Source organism: Aspergillus pseudotamarii (genome assembly GCF_009193445.1).
Source record: "Aspergillus pseudotamarii strain CBS 117625 unplaced genomic scaffold BDV38scaffold_19, whole genome shotgun sequence".
Taxonomy (NCBI): Eukaryota; Fungi; Ascomycota; class Eurotiomycetes; order Eurotiales; family Aspergillaceae; genus Aspergillus; species Aspergillus pseudotamarii.
The window spans coordinates 133,148-153,412 of record NW_022475033.1 but is presented as its reverse complement, the minus strand read 5'-3'; the positions used below and the strand labels follow the sequence as shown (position 1 = coordinate 153,412).

The following is a 20,265-nucleotide window of genomic DNA, read 5'->3' as shown; positions in this document are numbered from 1 at the left end:
AATATCTATTCGAGAAGAAGAATTTATACGAGTAGCAAGTTATAAAGGCTTTCGCTCAGCGAGAAACCCGACAGAATCAATAACGTGTTCAAATGTTGGGAGTTGGTTTTGGGAGAAGAGGAAGGAGGTGGAGTGACTGCCTCCTGGCGGTCAGCCCTGGTCAGTTCGATTCTAACCCCTTTTAGCCAGTAGTAAGGGCGGTGTCTGGCTGTGGCGGCCAACCCACGGATTGGCTGCCGACCGGTCCCAAGGGATCGACCGCCTGTCTCCACGGGCAACCACCACAAAATACTCTGCTAGGTAAGGTGCGTCGGGCGTCTAGATTCGGACAGACAACTCATATCTTCACGACCTCGCCAATTCTTGCGATTTCAGACGACCCTCGGATTTGACCCCAACAACGTATACCTATATTCTCAGCTGTGCATGATCAGTGATATCTGATATCCGCCACTATGCTGGCCCTCCGCGACCAAGAGAACCTGGTGCACGCTCATCAGACTGTTGCCGCGTCCAAACCTCTGAACCAAGGTGTCAAACAACTACAGCCCAAAACCCCGGGAGCCCGCGCACCGAAAACACCATTTAAAGTCCCATTGAACGATGAAAATGATCCGCTGGCGTTTGGAAAGAAAACGGTGAAGGGAGCTGGTAAACAGAATGGAGCTGCGAAACCATCTGTCAAGGATGCTTTTGTTACACCAATGGGTATGCTTGGAGGGGTAGCATGGCGTGTCTTGCGCAGAGGCTGACAGATGCGATAGCAGAGACCCGTCAACGCGCGCCGTTGGGCATGAAAACAACCAATGCGAAAGCTCGTGGCTTACAGACCCCTGCGCCTCCCGCTGGGACTTTAAAGCCAGAGAAGACGGGCAAAAGAGCCTCCACGCAGAGAGTGAAAAAGTTTGCCCCGCTGGTGGAGCAAAACAAGGCCGAGGTACAGGATAAACCAACTGAAGACGATGTTCCCGACATTGAATACATGCCGCCGAAGCCAAAAGGTATGTTTCCAATGAGTCGTGGGCATAGTAGAAGGTCATGGTATTTAACAATGTGTAGAGCTCCCAGATATTCCTGATGAAGTTACATATGATACTACATTCCCTCAGTTTCAACCGAAGAACTTGGCGTTGGGGTTAGAAACAGTTTATGGTCATTCTGAAATCGGTCCCGATGGTCTGACCAAGAGGGAGCGCAAGCTTCAAGAAGATTCTATCGCATACGACAAAATGATGGATGACATGATCTTACAACAAGTTGAGAGCATCGGTTTCGAAGTTCCCAGTGACAGCGAGAAGAATGAGGCTTGTGTGGAGGAAGCAGCGCCGCGTCGCTATGAAACGCGTCGTACCCGCGCCATGAGCTCCCGTGAGAAGCATACCAGCAACATCCCAACCGTTCGCGCTCGTGATGCAGCCACTGCCCTTTCTGGTACCGAACGCACTCTCCGACCTCGGCCTGTTTCAATCCCAAAGCCAAAGCCGAGAGTTGCGTCGTCCTTATTTTCGTCAAGAAAGCCCAGGACGCCGACTAACCCCTCATCCATGCATCATACCGCGGCCATGGCCAACTCTAAAACAACAGTAGGGTACACCAAGGGCCGGGACGTGTCGTCCAAGCTACATGGCAAAACGTCCAGCACTACGAAAGGGCAAACAATTCCTCAGGGGATTTTCTCTGCCGACACTTACATGCGACCTTCCGGGACCCCTCCCCTCGAAACTGATATGGTGCCTCTTGCACATGACGCGGATCACCTGACGGCCAATCTTGAGGAAGTGCTCCCGGTGTATGAAGAAGATGAGGAGAGCTTGAATTTCCAGCTGACGCTGTGAACGGAGGTTAATGAGCACGGTTCCATATCCCGGAGTCAAGGTTTAGCGTTCTATGGTGTTTGTTTCTTTAATGGGAGTATGATACAGCTCTGTTTTTCTTAGCTTTGACGGTTGGAGTGGCGGAACGGTACAATATTGCATGAGACAAGGACTTCCAGGGAGGGGGCGTTTTATTTGAAGTATCACGGGTTTATGGTCAGCCGGATTAGAACTGATGTATGAATTTCCAACGTCCGAGTGATAGTCAATAGTCGAAAGTATTTTCCTAATTTTTTTCTTTTTTTTTTCTTTTTTTTTTCTTTTTTTTTCTTGTTTTCCATAACATTAAATTGGGTGGTTACCCTATCTTTGTATTGATACTCCCTCCAGAGTACAAAGTGCATTGTCAAGGTAAATTTAGGTCATGTTTCAGGGACCCTCCCGCAAGTCTGGGTCCAGCTTTAGGTTCCAAAGTTGCACTGTCCATCGGGACCCGAAAGGGCCTCGGGAATGGTTGATTCGGACGATTGTGATTGGGGATACCCTCTGAAGCTCTGCGGCCAGACCTCATCTATTGGACCAGTAATATCCACCAGGTACGGGACCAGTACGTATGCATGGTGTACATCCCTCGATTTCATAATCGAAACGTTTCTCTCTATCCCCATTAATCAATGATCCTGCGTCTTTCTCGCAGGTAAACGTCTCACTAAGTAAACAGGATTCCTTACTATATTCGATGGCTTCACCGCTCCTGCAGTTAGGGTCGGTCCACTAAACTCAATCGGGTCCCTGGGACAATTTAAGCTGTCCTTGTTATCCCAGGGAGTATCACGGAGGACACCTAAACAAAGCTGTGTAATTTCCACTCACTCACTCACTCACTCATACCCATGAGTCTGATGTAAATGTAAAAATGTAGAGGTCGAATACAATTGAGCTCACAACAATCAAGAAACTGAGAAATATTAGAAACCCAATCCAAGGACAAATTCTGGGTCCCTGGTGGTGGATTCAATCAATTGATCGTCCACTTTCCTTTCCTCGGCGCCCACCGCAAATACAAGCAAGGCAAACTAACCAAACGGAAACTAAAGCAGCAGCCCCCCCCCGGCCGCCTCAGGTCAACATCTTCTGACACCCTCCTTCTTTTTCTCTTTCCTTCCTCATCCTCCCTCCCCCCCCATTTCTCCCCTCTCCTCCGCTTCAGTCAATTCGTCATGGCTGAGACGAAGATCCATCCTCAGTCCCCTGAGGAGTTCGAGTTCATTGAAACTCCCCCTGCCTCCTGCACTACTCCCGCTGAGCCCTGTGGTGTGAGGACAACGTCGGTAAGTTCGGACCCTGGATAGAAAACACATGGCTTGTTATGCTTTAATTGCGAGCGCCAATTGTGTACAGCTCGCGCTAATAGTTTACCTACACAGTATCCGGCCATCAAAAATGCCCCCGTCCCAGCGGATTCTCCGGGCAGTGATAGCTTCTCCAACATCCTGCTGTTCTCTTTGCTTCTGCTCATCCCATGGTATCTGGCCCGTCAGGTTGGTGGTGGTTTCTACACCACCATCTTCTTCGCAATCTTCACTACTATCCCTATTTTGATGGCTTTCTGGTCCATCGCTTCATCCATCTCCCCCCGCAAGACCGAAAAGGCCAAGTATGCTGGCCGCCCCGTCGAACACTACCTGCACTTCCACAGCGAGCATGACCGTGCTGCCTACCGCGGAAAGAGCAAGATCCCCATGGAGGTCTTCTACGAGAAGTACTTCAACGGTGAGGTGGACTTCAAGGGTGACGCCCTTGAGTGCCTCGAGTTCCGCCACGATTGGGCCAACTTCCGCTTCACCATGGGTCTTTTCAAGCACTTCCTCTTCGGCTTCATCCCCGAGTTGCTGATGCACACCCGTTCCCAAGGTATGTTGCCGCCATCACAAACTCAGAAAAATCACGCGCGCGCAATTGCCTTTCTAACTGGTGAAATTTTACAGATGAGGAGCAGGTCCGTGATCACTATGACCGTGGTGACGATTTCTACGCTTGGTTCTTGGGCCCACGCATGATCTACACATCTGGAGTTATCAGTGATCCCGATCGGGAGGAGACCTTGGAGGAGTTGCAGGACAACAAGCTGGCTGTGGTTTGTGAGAAGATTGGCCTGAAACCCGGAGACACCGTCCTCGATCTTGGTTGTGGTTGGGGTACTCTGGCCAAGTATGCTTCCGTTCATTATGGCGCCCAAGTTACTGGTATCACTCTTGGTCGTAACCAGACTGCCTGGGGTAACAATGGTCTCCGTAAGGCCGGTATTGAGGACTCCCAGAGCCGTATTATGTGCTTGGACTACCGTGACGCTCCTCGCGTTGAAGGCGGCTACAAGAAGATCACTTGCCTGGAGATGGCTGAGCACGTCGGTGTGCGCCATTTCACTACTTTCTTGTCTCAGGTTTATGACATGCTGGACGACGACGGTGTTTTCTTCCTCCAGATTGCTGGTCTCCGTAAGTCCTGGCAGTACGAGGATCTTATCTGGGGTCTCTTCATGAACAAGTATGTCTTCCCCGGTGCCGACGCTAGCACCCCTCTTGGATTTGTTGTCGACCGTTTGGAGGCCGCTGGTTTTGAGATCAAGGCTGTTGACACCATTGGTGTCCACTACTCTGCTACTCTCTGGCGCTGGTACCGTAACTGGATGGGCAACCGTGAGAAGGTTGAGGCCAAGTATGGCAAGAGATGGTTCAGAGTAAGTCCTCCCAGGTGCTAATGCACTACTACGTCGAAGTAGAGACAACTAACATCCGTCTGTTAGATCTGGGAATACTTCCTTGCTTCTTCGACCATCACCTCTCGTCAGGGTGGTGCCACCTGCTGGCAGCTCACTCTTGTCAAGAACATCAACTCCACCCACCGTATCGAGGGTATCAACACTCAGTACGGTCTTAAGGGTGCCCGTCAAGCTGCTATCGACTCTGTCGGTCACGGCGCCGTGCCCAGTGCCCACGTCACTCCCAAGGCCTAAGTTTGACGCTGGCATGTGAATACTGGTCAACGCCTCTAGTTCACACTTACTTCCCTGCCCGGTGTATGCATGGATGACCTATGTCTTTCGAGCCTATTGGATCCAATGACATGATTCATGGAGCAACGGAAATGCCTTTGAAAGGGTTAATGAAAAATGTGTTTTTAGTCCCACTACGGGAAGAAAAGAGTTAAGGAAATATTTCCCCAGGAAGGGAAAGAAGAGACGTATGTTTTCATTGATAGCTGTTATGTATGTTTATAGCCATCTTGATTTGTATAACTTCGGCCCCACGTGGGGCAAGCAGGTTATAAATCACAGGAGACATGTATTAATGAGAATAGAAATGATGCGTATACGGGCTGATTCCTTGTGTCTATACGGAGTACTGCTACACTATGGTAATCTGTATCTTAAATATGTGCTCAAACAAAAGTGAGGAATACATTTGATATATCACAGTTCATCCATGTCATAATGCTTAAACTATATACAAAAAGAGGTCGCATTTACACCAACCGAACCCCGCCAAACATCTCACTTAGTCAACACGCTTGTAGAGTTTCGCCTTACTGCCTCCAACACCAGAACAGCATGCCGCAGCCGGCGTCGGCTCGGGGTGAAGAGTGGATCTATTGAAGGCCTGAGACGAAGGAGGTACATCCAGAGCCGGGTTCTTCGTAAAGAAGCCATCCGGTCGAAGCATAACGCTAATACGCTCCATAGGCATGACAGGGAAATCCTCAATGCGAGGGTTATGAGTGAGACCGAAAGCTAAAAGTTAACGTTAGTTTTCCTTTTACCTTGCTATCATTGTCTTAGTGGTAGGAAAGAAGGAAGGACTTACTGTGCCAAAGCACCACGTCTTCATTTTCAGTATCGTCGTTTCTCTGGACCCAGGTCTCGACACCCTCGGCCTTTTTGCTCTGGTTCGTGAATTCGCCTGCGGCGAATAGTTCGTTGTCCTGATACTTGGTGACCCAGATCGGCTTGCTGGCGAATTCGGCCCGCTGATGTCCCACTGCGTGCTTCGGGAGCAGGAGCATCTGGCTAGGCGCTGCCATGAGTTTGTATGAGACGGGCTTGTAGGTGATGGGGTTGATGACGTTGTCGTTACGGATTTTGAAAACGCGGTGACGGTTAACGTCTGTGTTTGCGGAGCTGGACTTGCCGATCACGGTCTGTTCTGTGGTGTAGCCGACCAGGTAGGGGTTATTCTCGTCCTCGGGGAGCGGCACGCTATCTTCGTAGTAGATAGTATTCTTGAAACCGTCGATTGCAGGGTCGATACGGAGGGAGAACATGTGTTGGTGGTAGGGGGCCATGACGCCAGGGCCGACGTTGGTACCCCAGGGGACGGTCTCGCCGTTCAGGTTGTCGAAGGGAACGGTGGACAAAATGCCTGTTGCACGGACCTCAAGCTCAACGTTTCCGGCCTGATCGAAGATATAGGCAAAAATGTATTCGTAGTTCGCGACAGTGCAGATCATCTGGAGGACGAGCTGGCGGTTGCGCTTGACGGTTGCTGCGTTTGAGCGGTAGTTTGTGTGCTTGTATTGTAGGCCGTTGTCTTGTTCGTGCATGCAGATTATGTTCTTCAACAGGATGGGGTTACCCTTCGAGTCGGATCTGTAGCCGTCGAAATATTTGATATGGCCTAGACAGTCACAGCCCAGAGAGAGTTGGTTGGCATTGAGCCCAAAGCCGACGTCGCCAACGTCGAAGGCTTGCTTGCGGTGGTAGGGGGCTCGGGGATCTAGGAGGGATCTGTTAGATAATGGTGTGTTTGAGAGGGATATGGTGATGCTTACCTCCGTAAGGCACGGTCATTTCCGAGACGTTCAGGCGGTAGAAGACGTTGCGCTTGTCGTATGTGATATTGTGGAGAACAAGACCCTCCCGGCAATTGAATCCGACCCTGAAGCGCCATTTCTGCCAGTAAACGGTGTTACCATCAACGGAGAAGGAAGCACCCTCAGGCTGCTGAACAATGTATGGCTTGAGATCCGTCCGGAGTGGTTCATCTAGAAGTTCTGGGGCATACTGAACGCCTTTGACGGGTACCCACGGCTGAGTCTCGACTGTCTGATGATCTGCGCCACCGGGAAGATAATCCATACGGACCAATTCCTTTGTCCGGGCATCAAATACAGGAGAGAACTTGCAAGGCAGAGAGTAATGGTTGTTCTCGGGGTGGTCCACCTCTACAATATACATGAAGCATTGGAAGAGTCGCCTTTTCTCGTTGGGGTCGTCAGTTCCGTACATCCATGGGTCATTGCAGACTGTCATGCCAGGCGGAAGCTTGAGCTTCTCAATTTCTGCCAGTACTGCCGGGTGTTGCATGCAGTGCTCTTCGATACCGGCAATTTCATCAACATCCATTGGTGGCTGTTGCTATTGTTAGCAAAGGCTGGCCGGGGAAGATCGTCATGAAGATAAACACACCTGCACTCCCTCTGGGAACTCTTTTGCGTAGATGAGAGACTTGGTATCAGCATTCATCAAGGCCTTGATGCAGACGCCGGTGTCAAGACGGTTGAAGTAGGAATACAAAAGACGTGCTGGTCTAGGTGGGAGAGGCTTTCCTAGCCGTTCTGCCTCGATATAGGGAAGGACATCTTGCTTAATGGGCTCATGAATATCAATGCGGTTGTAACGCAGTGGAACACCAGGAAATGATGCCTCTAGGATGCGCACAGCGAGTCTAATCTCTTCCGGTCGTACGGGGTCAAACGGGTGAAGCTTCCCCGATGTTGTCGATGTTGTCTCTTGAGATGTGAATGACATGATGAGAAGGGGTTACGGGTAAGGGTATTTTATATATATATATGTGTGTGTGTGAGTGTGAGGAGAAGTGTGAGTAATGGTCAAGGATAGACAACGAGCGTCTTAGGGAGGGAATATTGAAGTGAAGGATGAAGTATCATGGATAGGAAGAGCGAGAGAAGCTCTTTATATAAGTCAGTGGCATTGAGAGTTGGCCACCATAAAGGCGGTTCAGGGTAACTATAGATAGTGGTCGAGGAAGCATATCAAGAAGCGTTTCCACATGGCGCATGGACATGCCATATTAGGTAAGGTCGCTGTCAACTTGTGGGGATGCTCTAATCTGCTCCAGGGCTGCCTCAAGCATACCCCGGAAATACAGACATCTACTAGTACTTATCTAATTCTACACAGTATGATTACTTAAAGATCTACAGTATCTGTACTAGCCGATTCGTACGAAGGATACCTATCGCCTGCTCGAGACGCAAGAAGTGGACGGTGTGAGTGTATACAAAACCGTGGTCAAACTTACCGAACGTATTAAATCCCTACTGATCTTGAAGAGGTGATAATGCTATTGGAGCAAGGAAGATCTAACATTTGGATCGTGGCGGTATGTAATACGTAGTACGTATGGAAATGCGGGTAACTTCAGAAAATCCTTACATAACCACCCTTCGATAACAGGCGTATCTCCTTCCCCTTCAGGACTAGTCTTTGAGTTTCCTCCCCCCGTGACCCGCGGGCCATTACTTTTACAGCGGCGGAAATCGTTCTGATTGCTCACATTATCTTTCTTTAAAGGGTCTTCGAAGTATTAGCATTGTATTTGCTTAAGACAAGCTGCCCTCCTGATAAAACGAGGGGCGACATCGGGGTTTGGAGACTCAAGTTACAACCTGCACTCCCCGCGCTTATCAGTGATAACCAGCGCAACGTGCCTTATGCCGATAAGACTGTTACGCAATGCTATACACATTCCCCGACTATGAATCAACTTGATACAGCAGCCAATGTCTCCGAAAGAAGCCCTGTTCAGGGCACAACTAGAAAACGTGCCAGAAGAGAGGGCTCGAAATGGACTCGATCCGGCTGTTTGACTTGCAAGAAACGTCGCAAGCGGTGCGATGAAGCTAAACCTAGGTAATTCTCCCCGGTGCTTCAATGAGCGTAATGGAGCTGACCATTTGACGTAGCTGTCGTAGTTGTGTTAGGCTTGGGCTAACCTGTGAAGGCTATGGCTCAATGTGGGCAGAGCCACTCAAACCATCCGCAGATATTTTCCAGCAGGTTGTGCCACCAAAGCGACGACGAGTTAGCCCGTCGCCTTCCCTATCTGCCAGCTTCCCGGCGGCACCAGCAGAACAACTCTCGCCCAATTCAACTGTGTTCTCGGGCTATACTACTGGTCCATCAACTCCGTCAGATCACGGCGCAACTGAGATATGCACCCCACGAGATGAAGATAATGACTCTCATGGAAACGACGATATAGCGCTTGGTGTTACTCACTCTGAGAACTGTACTATTGTTGTACCCAAACAATGCGGATCTCTCAGCCATCTATCGAAACTCGAAATGCACTATCTCCAGTACCATATGGAACAGGGCTCTAGGCTCCTAGCTAATCTGGAAAGTGATGAGAATCCTCTACGATCCTTAATCATTCCCTATGCGTTATCATCACCACTCTTGATGAAGGCGCTATGTGCCGTGTCCGCAATGCACTTGGCAAATCGCTCTTGCGGTAACTTGAGCGCGCAGACTGCAGCAGCTAATTATTACGTGCGCACAATGAGTGGTCTCCGCTCGGCTCTTTCAAAGTCTCCTGTTGAAGGGTTCCCCACAGACTCAATTTTAGCAGTGGCGCTTCTCTGCAAGTACGAAATTGTACGGGGAAGTGTAAAGCAATGGGCAGTGCACCTGAGCGCACTGGAGAAACTAGTGGTTTCTCGCGGCGGATTTTCCACGTTCGATCAAGACACAGCTGAGTTTCTGTGGGGACTGTATGTAGCGCTCCCAATTACTTACGACGCACTGCTAATCAAAATTCATAGTTTCATGTATGCGCACAACGTGGCGAGGGTCACTAACCGTAAACAAATCACGAACTACATCCCCGGTGAAGAAGCTTTAAGCCTCAGAAAACTCGACATATACATCGGATACACAGAAGACATCATCAGACTCTGCCCCCGAATTGCCGACCTACCCTTACTTAGTCACGATCCCGTTGCTCTAGGATTGGAAATCCACACAATGTATGTTATCCCGAGTGTCAACACCGAATAAGAAGGACTAAATAATTAACGCTCAACAGAGACTCATCACTCCGAAACTGGACACACACCTCAACCCCATACATAATCCCCAGAGGAGCCACAGACGCAAGTCTTGTCCGCCTGCGCATGGTAGCAGAGTGTTTCCGCGACGCCGCGTATGTTTACCTCCATTCGACCCTAGAACGAATGAGCCAGGGCACCGTAGCTCGAAATTTACCATCATTGTGGTCTTCATTCGTCTCCCGGACAAAACAAGTCGCTTTACGTCGTTGTCTGGACAGAATCCAGTCTTTACCTCTGGATGAAAACTGCGAGTATTCGGCCCTTACGTTTCCGCTTTTCATCGCGGGCTGTGAGAGCGAGAGCCCTACGGCAAGGGAGCTGGTTACCCAGTCGTTGAGCAAATTAGAAAGTAATTTTGGGATCGGGAATACGAAGCGGGCTAAGGAGTTATTAAATATCCTCTGGAATGGGGAAAAGATGCATTGGTTGGATGTATTGGAGCAATTGAAGTGGGACTTGATTCTTGCGTGAGGTTTGTTCAACCAAAATATCATTCGATGTAATATTAGCATGGAGTTACAGGACATTTTATATAATCGGTATACTGTGTGGGCATTTGGGTCTATGGGCAGATTAAGTATTTATGAGCGGATATAGGCGGGTTAATTATTCATTGGCATACTCTCTTGTTGCTTCTTTAGCCGTGGTCAATTTTTTGGGGCTATATAAAAATTAATATATGGAATGAAAGGGTATAAACATGAATTGGTTTGTGTGACCGATGAAGAGACACGGGCGAAAGCCAATGTCGATATACCCTGTCAAAGACCACTAGCCTGCTCAACGACTCGCGACATCCTTCTCAATTACCTAACTTAATCCCATATTGACTTCGTCACCTAATCCCATCTCCCGTTCTGCCCTCTCAATGCCTCCTGCAGCGCGTGAACCCCAGCGATCCAAGCGATCTTGCGAGTGTGCAATCTCCTTGTCTCGTGCGCTCTTATCGCTATGGGCTGCACTGCCATGGATGCTTCCTTCCCGACCTAAACTGCCGCTGCCACTGGAGTAGCTGGACGACAGCTTCTGTGAGGACGGAACGCTAATCGGCCTGGAGGCGATTTTGCCGGGGCGGCTGGAACTAGTGGCAGAGGTTATTCTTCCGAGATCTACGGACGAGTTATTGTTGGAGGCTGGTAGTGTGGAGGAGGAGATGCTGCTGGTTTTGTCGCTTACAGTCTTCGAATTCCCAAACCAGCGTCGTCTCCGTGCTTTGGAGGTGGACCCGGCGAGACTCTCGGAATCAGCATCGACTGTTGAAGCGTCAAGGGTTCCGGATCCCCTTCTCTTCTCCCTCTCCTTCTCTAGCGCCTGGGTTAAGCCGGACGTTGCCTCCGCCGATGTCGAATCGGCGGTCGATGAGACCTCCACGAGTTCAGCATCGCGACACCACTTTCTCCGACGAGTGTATCGATCCCAGCCATCTTGGCCCCGACGGCCGTCATTCCACTATGAGATTTTAACGGTTAGGAAATGGTATCGCTTACGTTAGAACAATGCCATAGAAGGCTCACCTTATTGTCATAGTAGATCCATCCCCCGCCATCTTTGGCACTCGCATCATCGGCGCCATCGATGCGCCACTCACTCCCTTCTACCCAGCGCCATTTGGCATTTCCGCTTTGAACTTCAGGTAGCTCAAATTCATCCTTTGATGGCACATTGTTGAGGTGCTCATCGGTCCATGCAGCTCGTTCGGACGGGAACAGTGAGTAGGTCCAGCCGATTCCGAGCCAGCGCCGTTGGTTCTCATATAGGATGAATGTAAAGCGCACGCCGGATGAGTCTCCCCGTCGACGGGTTGCAACGCTAGCAGCATGCCCATGGCTTTGTGTCCGAGCCGACGGTGTCTTATCCACGTTCAATGAGAACGATAGACCGGTGATCAACGAGCAAATCCGGCGGACGGTTAGTGATCTCCATAGGATAACGCGGGATACCCTCGCTGGTCGGGAGTGATAGGTGAGGATAATGGTGCCAATGATCAAGATAACACGACGCGTGGTGATGAGGTGCAAGGGAGGCAAAGTCAGGGCAATCCAGATAGGTGTTACAAAGAGGATTCGGAAGAAGAGTGTGGTCAGGGCTGGTCTGGTGGTTGCGGATGTAGCCGTCCTTTGGGTGGACAAGAAATCCGTAAGTTCCAGGAACGGTTCTAGAAGCATGTTACAGCGAGTCGTGAAGGCTCTCATCGTCTCAACAATCTCATCGAGGCTGTCATGATGGCGTAAGGAGCTCTCCGAAGGAGCTCTCTGATGGCCTGGTTTCTCTCCGGATATGGATCTGGTCGATAAGGGGGAGTAGCGTCTCCAATACATTCCTAGAATGAGTCCGATCACCACCAGGGGCGGACCGGCCCATAGAATGATGGCATCACCATAGAGGACGACCGTCCAGAAGACCGATACTAGGAGGAAACTTTGCCATGCATCGTCGGTGGTCCATGTCAATAAGCCCACTAGCTTATTCAATGGCAAGATAAAGGGGTGGGAGTAGGCTAAGGCCCGAGTGATCGGTGGGGGAGTCGCGACCAATAGAGGGGATTTGCGATGTACGATAATGCTAGAGCGCTGTCGGGATGCTAGCGATGAGCCGGAGATGGTCGTTGGAGAGAAAGCAGCGACCGTTGGGGGCTGAGAATCAGCATGGTCCTGCGCGGAAGTTGATGGGGCCATGGAATCTATCCACGGAATATCGTCTGCCATGCCATCAGCATCTATGTAGAAGTGCTCTGAAGAACACTTCCCTCCTCACGCGGAGAAAGAATGTGGGGGAGGGAGCAGGGAATAAGCGTTCAGCTGATGATGGGGGTGAAGTTGGAGTTTGTGGACTCAGGCACACGAAACAAGGATAACATACCGAGAGCTGCCATCCAACAGAGACGTCATATGTAACCAGTTGGCTCATTGCGGGCGGTGAGCACGCGCATAGGGAAGAAAAAGAAGAAAGGAAAGAAAAGAAAAGAAAAATGAGGACAGAAGGTCGAAGAAAAGGGTTGGAGATCACGAGCAACCCCGGTCTAGTCGAAGATCTCAGGAACCGACGGTCAACCCAGAATATTTGATCGCCTGCGGGGGAACAAACTGCAGAAAGTCCCGCGGGAGGAAACAGTTGAAGCTTTTCGCTGGTTCTCGGGACATGTGACAATGGGGAGTTAATGCCAAAAGTAAGGTGTCAGCAAATCTTCCTTACTAAATATGGGAGTCGTTGCGAGAAGAGGGGATAAGAAAAAAAAAATATTCAAAAATGAGCCTAAATATTATTTGATTTCTTGGGGAAATATATACACAGTATATATTTCTATATACCCCCAAAAAGAAAATAACCGTAGTCCTCTAGCGATCCCTGTCCATCAGCACTGAGGTTTCGATTGTAGAAACAGCCAACAAACCGTGCCAAGGTACGGAGTACAGTACATACTACATACATACCAGTAACCAGTAATCAATAACTACGGAGTCCTAGTGGATGTCCATACTTAACTTACATACAGCTGTAAGTTAGGAATCGTTCCGAAGTCGCCCCAGCCAGTCATGGAAAATTACAGCCGTCGTTGGTCCCGAGCCCGATGGCGGTACCAGGTACGGAGACAATACCGCTGCCGAAATTTTTCCATTGCCGTTGCGGTCTCAAACCTCCGTCTGTTTCCATCGCCATCCAACCTTTCTTGATCTCTCCCGGACCGCCAGAAACGCAACTGTTGCCTGCCTTGCGTGTATCTTACCGCGATCGCAGACTTTGTTTTTGTCGCGTCTCCTTACCTTTGTATTCTTTGTCTGTTTTCTTGGCTCTGAAGTACCACCGTTCAATCCACATTTAGCTAACATGGTAAGTCGCCGATGTCTATCCACGATGTGATTGTTTGCTTTCCCTCCACGCCTTTCGATTCAGTTCACTAATGGGGGTTTCCGTTCCTATCAGGCCCACCGTCTCGTTTCTCAAGTCGTTGTTACGGGTGCCCGAGTCTTCGGTCGAGCCTTCGCCGAGGCTTACAAGCAGGCTTCCGCTACCGGCAAGTATCAGGCAGTCAAGGGCAAGGGTGGAAGCAGCTTCTCTTCGTCCGGTTTGACCCTCGATGAGGCTTGCAAAATTCTTAACGTGAAGCCTCCCCAGGGTGGTGAGACCAACTTGGAACATGTGATGGAACGATTCAAGAAGCTGTTCGATTTGAACGACCCACAAAAGGGAGGCAGTTTCTACCTTCAGAGCAAAATCCTTCGCGCACGGGAAAGGATAGAGATGGAACTCCGCCAGGCGGAACAGAAAGCTGCCCAAGAGAAGGAATTACGTGAGGGCTGGAAGCCCAAGGTTTACAAGGATTAAGGATTGACCGGTGACTCCTTGGCGCTGGAGTCTAGAGATGGAATACTTCGGGACTGCTTCCAGGGACGCCTTTCAAATCTCGGGTCGATCAAAACGAACGCCCTCCACGGTTGAGGCGACCGCATCGAGCATATACGAGAGACCGAAAGAAACCTATAAACTCCATCGACTTATTACATATTCCCTCTCGGTTTTTGCAGCATAGCATGGCGTTTTGGTAATTCCAACATCCGGGTTGGAGAGAGTTCTAGATTTGTTTTCTAATTCCCCCATTCTTTATACTCCGGGTCAGGTAGCGGTGGAAGACATTGGTGTCGGAATCGGAGGTGAATCATTCTGCGTGCCACGAAGCCGACCCTGTCATTCGATGCATCCCCGCTTATCTCATTCGGATTATATGATTTTGTGTATAGTATTTGTCGGAAGGCCTGGAGCTACAGATGGATCGGATTATGTCGAGGATATTTGCGGGATCGGACTACCACCTTCTGTGCTCGCCACGTCTATCCATCTTGCTTTGATCCTCCATGTGCTCCCTTTGATTATGACCTCTACTCCACTCTTGTGTTCTAGACACAGCGTTGTTCATGTACTATAAGGACCCATTCTGTGCCCTCAGTCTAGGTGCGATGATTAAAGTGTGTATAAATGTAACCGCCATCTATTGACATTTGTGAATTACCTGTTAAGAATAAGTTATCCATCAGGAAGACTGTTGGGCTTACATAATAAGACAATAGAGTTTGAGGGGCAAAAGGGACGAGAGGAAGAGAAGGAAAAAAAAAAAAAAAAAACAAAGTCAATTGCCGCCGACGTTGATCACCGCCTTGAGCCGAGATAATCAGGAACACCCGCCATATGCAGGAAGGGATCCTAACAATCAAGTTCACGCAAACCAGACAGCACCGCTCTCATTTGGTGGGGACGATACCCCGTGTAATTCTTTAGGCTCTTCCATCTGCAGCCCCTCCCTTTGTGACAATGAATCTCCGGGAGCCCATGGGGCTACAGCTATGGCGCCATCCCGAGCGGACGTTCCGCGCCGATGGTTAGAAATCGAAAAAGTCCGGCCACTGTCCAGATCTCCGATCGCTTATCAACGCTCATTGCCCCTCCCTTAACCTCTTCTCTCACCCTGTTTTACATACCGTCGATGCTTATAGAGTAGTTCACCATCGCTCAACTCCGTTTGAGTCCCTCGCAGAACTCTTCTTTGACCGCGACAATGGGCCGCCCCTCACTTCCGCTGTCGGCGAATTTGCCGCCACTGGTCATGGGCACTGCGACATTCAACTCTCAGTACAACCCCGATCCCTACGCCCTCCCTACAACAGAATTAGTCCATCGTGCCCTCGCTGGTGGTGTCCGTGCCTTTGACACATCACCCTACTATGGCCCCGCGGAGGAACTCCTCGGCCGAGCGCTGGCCACAGATTTCGTCCAGTCCAACTTTCCCCGCTACACATACCGCTTGCTCACTAAAGTCGGTCGAGTCGCGTCTTCTTCGTTCGATTACTCCCCGGAATGGGTGCGATATAGCATTCAGCGCAGTCTTCGTCGTCTCCACACCGACTACCTTGACGTAGTCTACTGCCACGATGTCGAATTTGTCTCTCCACAAGAGGTGCTAGAGGCCGTCCGGGAACTACGCCGCATCCGCGACACAGCGGGGACGATTCACTATGTGGGTATATCTGGATATCCTGTTGATGTACTGAGTGATCTTGCGGAAATGATCCTACGGGAGACGGGCGAGCCGCTCGACATCGTCATGTCTTATGCCAATTTCACCCTGCAGAATACCCGGCTGCTCACCGAAGCTCTGCCCCGTCTTGTGGCTGCTGGCGTCGACGTGATTCCCAATGCTTCGCCATTAGGAATGGGTCTGTTGCGTCGCTCAGGTGTACCAATTGGTAGTATGGGAGACTTCCACCCCGCTCCGGACGGGTTGAGAAGCGCAATCCACCGCGCTGCAGAATGGGCCGATACTCAGGGTGAGAAGATCGAAGTAATTGCTATCCGGTTTGCGCTCGAGTCGTGGCTCCGCGAGGGCGCCAAAGCCGGCGCTCTGGGCCCGCCTTTGGCTCGGTCTGCGGATGCGGATCCGGGCTTCCTCTCCGTTGTGAACATGGGAACCGGCGAGCGACTTGGCGTCAGCGTGATGGGCGTGAGCAACCTAGACGAACTAAACGAGACGCTCCGAGTCTGGCACAGTATCATCGAGGGTCTAGAAAACAAAGACGACGAAGAAATCACCGAAACTGGCAATACCCAATCCAACCCAGCCGCCGTCCCTTCAGCCGTCCAAGCCCCTACAATCCTCACTCCCTCAGAAGGGATCATCACTGACCGCGCATGGTCAAACTCCCGTCGTCACCGCATTTTAACCCTTGCCCAGGAAATCCAGGCGATCCTCGGCTCCGAATGGGTGGACTTTGTCTGGCCAAGTCCTGGAACGGATTTCGTCAACACTTTGTCTGCCGAGCATCTCGCCTTGAGATCGGAACTGGCTGGACTTACTTCCGCAGGACGGGAAAAGGCAGCTCCTGCTACACCGGATGGTCAAACGATGATTACTCCCCCGTTGGATGCAGTAGATACGAGGATACCCGTCGATGCAGCCCCTTCGGATGTTGCGTTGTAAATATCAGATTCTTCCATTGTATATGATTTTGCTCAAAAATAGACCGGGGAGGATGGCTTTTGGTTTGTTCCTCCTTTTCCATTGATGATCAAACGGAATTATTTTTACGACTGAGTGGCTGGTATGAGTGATGTTATTTGCCGAATCAAATAGACTTATGATATATGGTGTCTGAATCTTCTATACGTAAATACAGTATATTTTCTGCAAACAATGCTAAGCATGGGAAAACAGAAATACAACTGGAAAGTAAAAATAAAATAAAATAAAATTGTAAATCTAATACTTTTGTGAGGAATTAGGTGTGTAGATTATCACACACGCACATTTATATATATTACATCATTAAATCTTACCTCATTTGATTAAGGAACTTGAACTAAAATATCGACTCCAGACCAAATCATCCTCTCCAAGCAATCGCGTATAGCGCTTCCTTGGTGAGAAGGAGGTGGAAAGGAAAAGAACAGCGACAGGAAAACCTGCCATCACTGTACCAAATTGGATTGATTTTTACTATCAATGTCTGTTTCTGTGTCTGTCTAGCGCCTGCCAGAGCAGGAATGAGCAAGCTTGGTCTTCTGGAGAATTTACCTGAAACCAAAACGCTTGCAGCGGGTGACACGGTAATCGTGAAACCTGCGAGGCGGTTAGCGAGGAGCCGAGAAAGGAGGCTACATGAGCAGTGGAGGAAAGCGCTAAGTATGAATAGGAGAGATAACCAACCGGTCTTTACGCAAGAAACGAGCTTTGGGGGGACTTTTCGTTGTCGTCATGACTGTGACGAGTTAGGAAACTGAATAGAGACAAGGCGAGGCCGCAGCGCTGTCAGAAGCTTAGAATTGCTCAGTAATGATAACAAAAACGGTCCATCCAACGAATCTCGCACGCTCATGATAATGGGTATCTGACGTTAAAAACAAAGTCCATGATAAATAGGTGAACAGAGAGGTGATCCTATGTGGGTAGGATGGAACCTGTACTAGACATATCTGTGCCCAGAGAAGAACGTATGTATACATAACTCGACACTCTGCGAATGCCATTAGTCTCGGTTCACTACTTCATTTCTTTCTCACGGTTAGCGAGATCTCTGTCCATGTCAGACTGGCTTTTGTAGCCGCCGACAATCAAGGCTTGTTCATTGGTGATAGAGTCTGGAACGGAAGGCAGGTCAGGCCGCAGTCGCTTCAAACGAGCGGCACGTTCCCGCGAGGCTTGTTGTTTCCTTTGCAGCTTGGTCAATTTCTCCTTGGGCTCCTGAGAGGGAGGTGGAGAGTTGGGTGGCAATGGTGGAGGTGGAGCCGAATCAGCCGGTGGAGGGCTTTGAGGAGGTGGAGGAGGCGAGGGTGGGGCCTGATACCGAGCGAATCTGGGATGCGTCTGGAAGATTTGGCGTAGCTGCCACCTTTGCTCGGTGTATTCATCATAGTTTGCTGCGATGATGGATTCCAAGATGCTGTTTTGTTGATCTCCTGTCATGGCCGTAGAAACCATGCGGTCTTTCAAGAGGCGATATGCATCCCGGAATGATTTGAAAATCAAAGCAATTTCGCGCGTTCCTCCGGAAACATCGTTGTCGGCATTATTTGGATCCTCAATCGAGAGGCGGGCATCCTTGTTATCCCGATAAACTTTGTAGACTCTCTGTCAAACCAAGGTCAGCCACGAAGCCTCATAATTGGACGGTTAGAACTCTTCCTTACCTTGTTAAAATAGCCTGGTGGTTCCATCCGTATACCAACAGTTTCATAGTCAAATTCATGACCATAAAATTCAAAGAAATCCATGAGAACACAGCCTAAATTTTGCGACATAGGGCCATGTGGAAGGTGCTGTAGAAGGCTTGTCACAAGACAGGTGATAGAAAATCCTCCCAAGCCGCCACAAGGGACTTCGTTCAGCCCTCGAAGCAGCAAAAATTGTTTAATCACCGAAACAATAACGGGCATGGCAGGATATTCAGACTTCCATTGCTGGAAAGTATTGTTGGCGACTAGTCCGCTATCATTGTCGAACGATAAGTCCACTCTCAGGCCAGTCATTTTATCCACAAACTTCAGGATGGGAACCCGAGCATGCGCGATCGTCTCTATTGAACCGGGTACAGCAATATCTAAATTCCTGAGGAATGCAGAGAAGGCGTAAATCTGCCCCTTTCGTTCGCCAAAAGTTTTGATACCATGACGCATGAAGTTGGATGAGAGTAGAACTAGATCTATATCGGCAGTTGGAAGGTACAGCCCTGAGGCAAACGAACCAAATGCACGAAGCTGCACCCCATAATACCTGCTTTGAAATGCCGTTTGGAGGCGCTCAATCAAGTCTGCTCGGACGATCTGTTCGTATTGCACTGGTTTCACCCAATGATAAAAGGACAGGATTTCGTTGTGCAGTCTGTACTAGCTTATTAGAATGGGATTGATGTATTGAAGTAGAGTTGAGTTGGTTCGGACCGACCTTGTACCCAAGTGCAATGTAGGCGTCATATGGTTAAACCAAGGCGCGCCCGTCTCAGACGGGCGCACTCTCCACTCGTCAATGATTGAGCCATCCGAATAATACCTATTCAGAGGTTTGCCCGTCTTCTTGGAAACACCCTTTAATTCATCGTCATGCGTTCTTTTCCGGCTTCCAACTGCAGATTCTCTTCCCTGCATTTGGCTCCTTGGCCCCATGGGCGCGTCCTGTGGAGGCTGGTATTTGCTTTCTTCCTCGTCCACCAGGCCACCTAACGAAATGAAATCCTCATTGTCTGCGACTGCGTCTGTTTTCGCTGGTTGCGCGCTGGCAGCTATCCGGGCCTTACGGATCAGCTTGACCACGTCAACTCTCTTTGACTGAGTCTCATCTGGTGGCGGTAGAACTGTGTATGGGTCTGGATTGGACCACTTGGGAGCGGGAGGTGGGGTGGGCGCTGAGGCAGGTGTGTTGGAGTTGTTCGACTCGAGGGCGCGCTTCTTGCGAGGACGCGACTCGTCATCATTCTCATCGGAGGACACGTCCATGTCAGCTTCCTCGCTATCGCTGAGGCTCTCAATAGGCGCAAACTTCAGCGCTGGCTTATCATCGCCATTTTCCGGGGCAACCAAGAGCTCTGGCGTAGTTTCTCTCTTCGATCTGAGAAGCGGTCGCTCGGATGTTGGGGGTCGCGAATAGCGAAATGTGAACTCAGGCTTGGGGTGGTGGTGATTCTGCGACCGCCTGTCGTTGCCACGGAACTGGAATGGTGGTGGCATGGCGATAGAGCCCCTGTGTAATGGGGGTTGCGAATTAAAAGGACAGAAAATGATAAGGCGAGGCGATCGATGTGAAGAAGCCGGTTAGTTGCAGCGTCACGAAACACTTACG

At 49.9% G+C, this 20,265-nt stretch overlaps 8 protein-coding genes across 8 annotated transcripts; 5 read left to right on the top strand and 3 right to left on the bottom strand.

The window, feature by feature from the left end:
- The first annotated feature begins 240 nt into the window (after positions 1 to 240).
- On the top strand, positions 241 to 2,073 carry BDV38DRAFT_243762 (uncharacterized protein). The gene is made up of 3 exons (XM_032054252.1): positions 241 to 708; positions 765 to 1,001; positions 1,060 to 2,073. The coding sequence occupies exons 1-3, from the start codon at positions 456 to 458 to the stop codon at positions 1,833 to 1,835; spliced, it is 1,266 nt and encodes a 421-aa protein (XP_031914826.1). The 5' UTR covers positions 241 to 455; the 3' UTR covers positions 1,836 to 2,073.
- Positions 2,074 to 3,034: 961 nt separating this feature from the next.
- On the top strand, positions 3,035 to 4,830 carry BDV38DRAFT_270301 (putative cyclopropane-fatty-acyl-phospholipid synthase; the record flags this gene model as incomplete). The annotated part of the gene is made up of 4 exons (XM_032057130.1): positions 3,035 to 3,145; positions 3,242 to 3,728; positions 3,803 to 4,554; positions 4,621 to 4,830. 4 exons carry the CDS (start codon positions 3,035 to 3,037, stop codon positions 4,828 to 4,830), a joined length of 1,560 nt encoding a protein of 519 aa, XP_031914825.1.
- A 359-nt stretch (positions 4,831 to 5,189) lies between these two features.
- Positions 5,190 to 7,620, bottom strand: BDV38DRAFT_291818 (amine oxidase; the record flags this gene model as incomplete). Its single annotated transcript, XM_032061844.1, has 4 exons — positions 5,190 to 5,604; positions 5,678 to 6,586; positions 6,642 to 7,221; positions 7,279 to 7,620. The coding sequence occupies 4 exons, from the start codon at positions 7,618 to 7,620 to the stop codon at positions 5,372 to 5,374; spliced, it is 2,064 nt and encodes a 687-aa protein (XP_031914824.1). The 3' UTR covers positions 5,190 to 5,371.
- Positions 7,621 to 8,184: 564 nt separating this feature from the next.
- Positions 8,185 to 10,916, top strand: BDV38DRAFT_59826 (fungal specific transcription factor domain-containing protein). The gene is made up of 4 exons (XM_032063607.1): positions 8,185 to 8,226; positions 8,672 to 9,608; positions 9,660 to 9,863; positions 9,923 to 10,916. The coding sequence occupies exons 2-4, from the start codon at positions 8,848 to 8,850 to the stop codon at positions 10,416 to 10,418; spliced, it is 1,461 nt and encodes a 486-aa protein (XP_031914823.1). The 5' UTR covers positions 8,185 to 8,226; positions 8,672 to 8,847; the 3' UTR covers positions 10,419 to 10,916.
- On the bottom strand, positions 10,616 to 13,147 carry BDV38DRAFT_59808 (PEX28-32 family peroxisomal membrane protein). Its single transcript, XM_032063606.1, has 2 exons — positions 11,462 to 13,147; positions 10,616 to 11,396 (listed from the first exon to the last, which is right to left on the bottom strand). The coding sequence occupies exons 1-2, from the start codon at positions 12,650 to 12,652 to the stop codon at positions 10,758 to 10,760; spliced, it is 1,830 nt and encodes a 609-aa protein (XP_031914822.1). The 5' UTR covers positions 12,653 to 13,147; the 3' UTR covers positions 10,616 to 10,757.
- A 370-nt stretch (positions 13,148 to 13,517) lies between these two features.
- BDV38DRAFT_243730 (import motor complex subunit PAM16) lies at positions 13,518 to 14,940 on the top strand. The gene is made up of 2 exons (XM_032054251.1): positions 13,518 to 13,775; positions 13,869 to 14,940. The coding sequence occupies exons 1-2, from the start codon at positions 13,773 to 13,775 to the stop codon at positions 14,268 to 14,270; spliced, it is 405 nt and encodes a 134-aa protein (XP_031914821.1). The 5' UTR covers positions 13,518 to 13,772; the 3' UTR covers positions 14,271 to 14,940.
- Positions 14,941 to 15,114: 174 nt separating this feature from the next.
- BDV38DRAFT_243728 (D-arabinose 1-dehydrogenase (NAD(P)(+)) ARA2) lies at positions 15,115 to 17,140 on the top strand. Its single transcript, XM_032054250.1, has one exon. It carries the CDS (start codon positions 15,496 to 15,498, stop codon positions 16,912 to 16,914), a length of 1,419 nt encoding a protein of 472 aa, XP_031914820.1. The 5' UTR covers positions 15,115 to 15,495; the 3' UTR covers positions 16,915 to 17,140.
- An 833-nt stretch (positions 17,141 to 17,973) lies between these two features.
- On the bottom strand, positions 17,974 to 19,922 carry BDV38DRAFT_270295 (putative topoisomerase family protein TRF4; the record flags this gene model as incomplete). The annotated part of the gene is made up of 3 exons (XM_032057129.1): positions 17,974 to 18,561; positions 18,621 to 19,311; positions 19,375 to 19,922. 3 exons carry the CDS (start codon positions 19,920 to 19,922, stop codon positions 17,974 to 17,976), a joined length of 1,827 nt encoding a protein of 608 aa, XP_031914819.1.
- Positions 19,923 to 20,265: the final 343 nt, after the last annotated feature.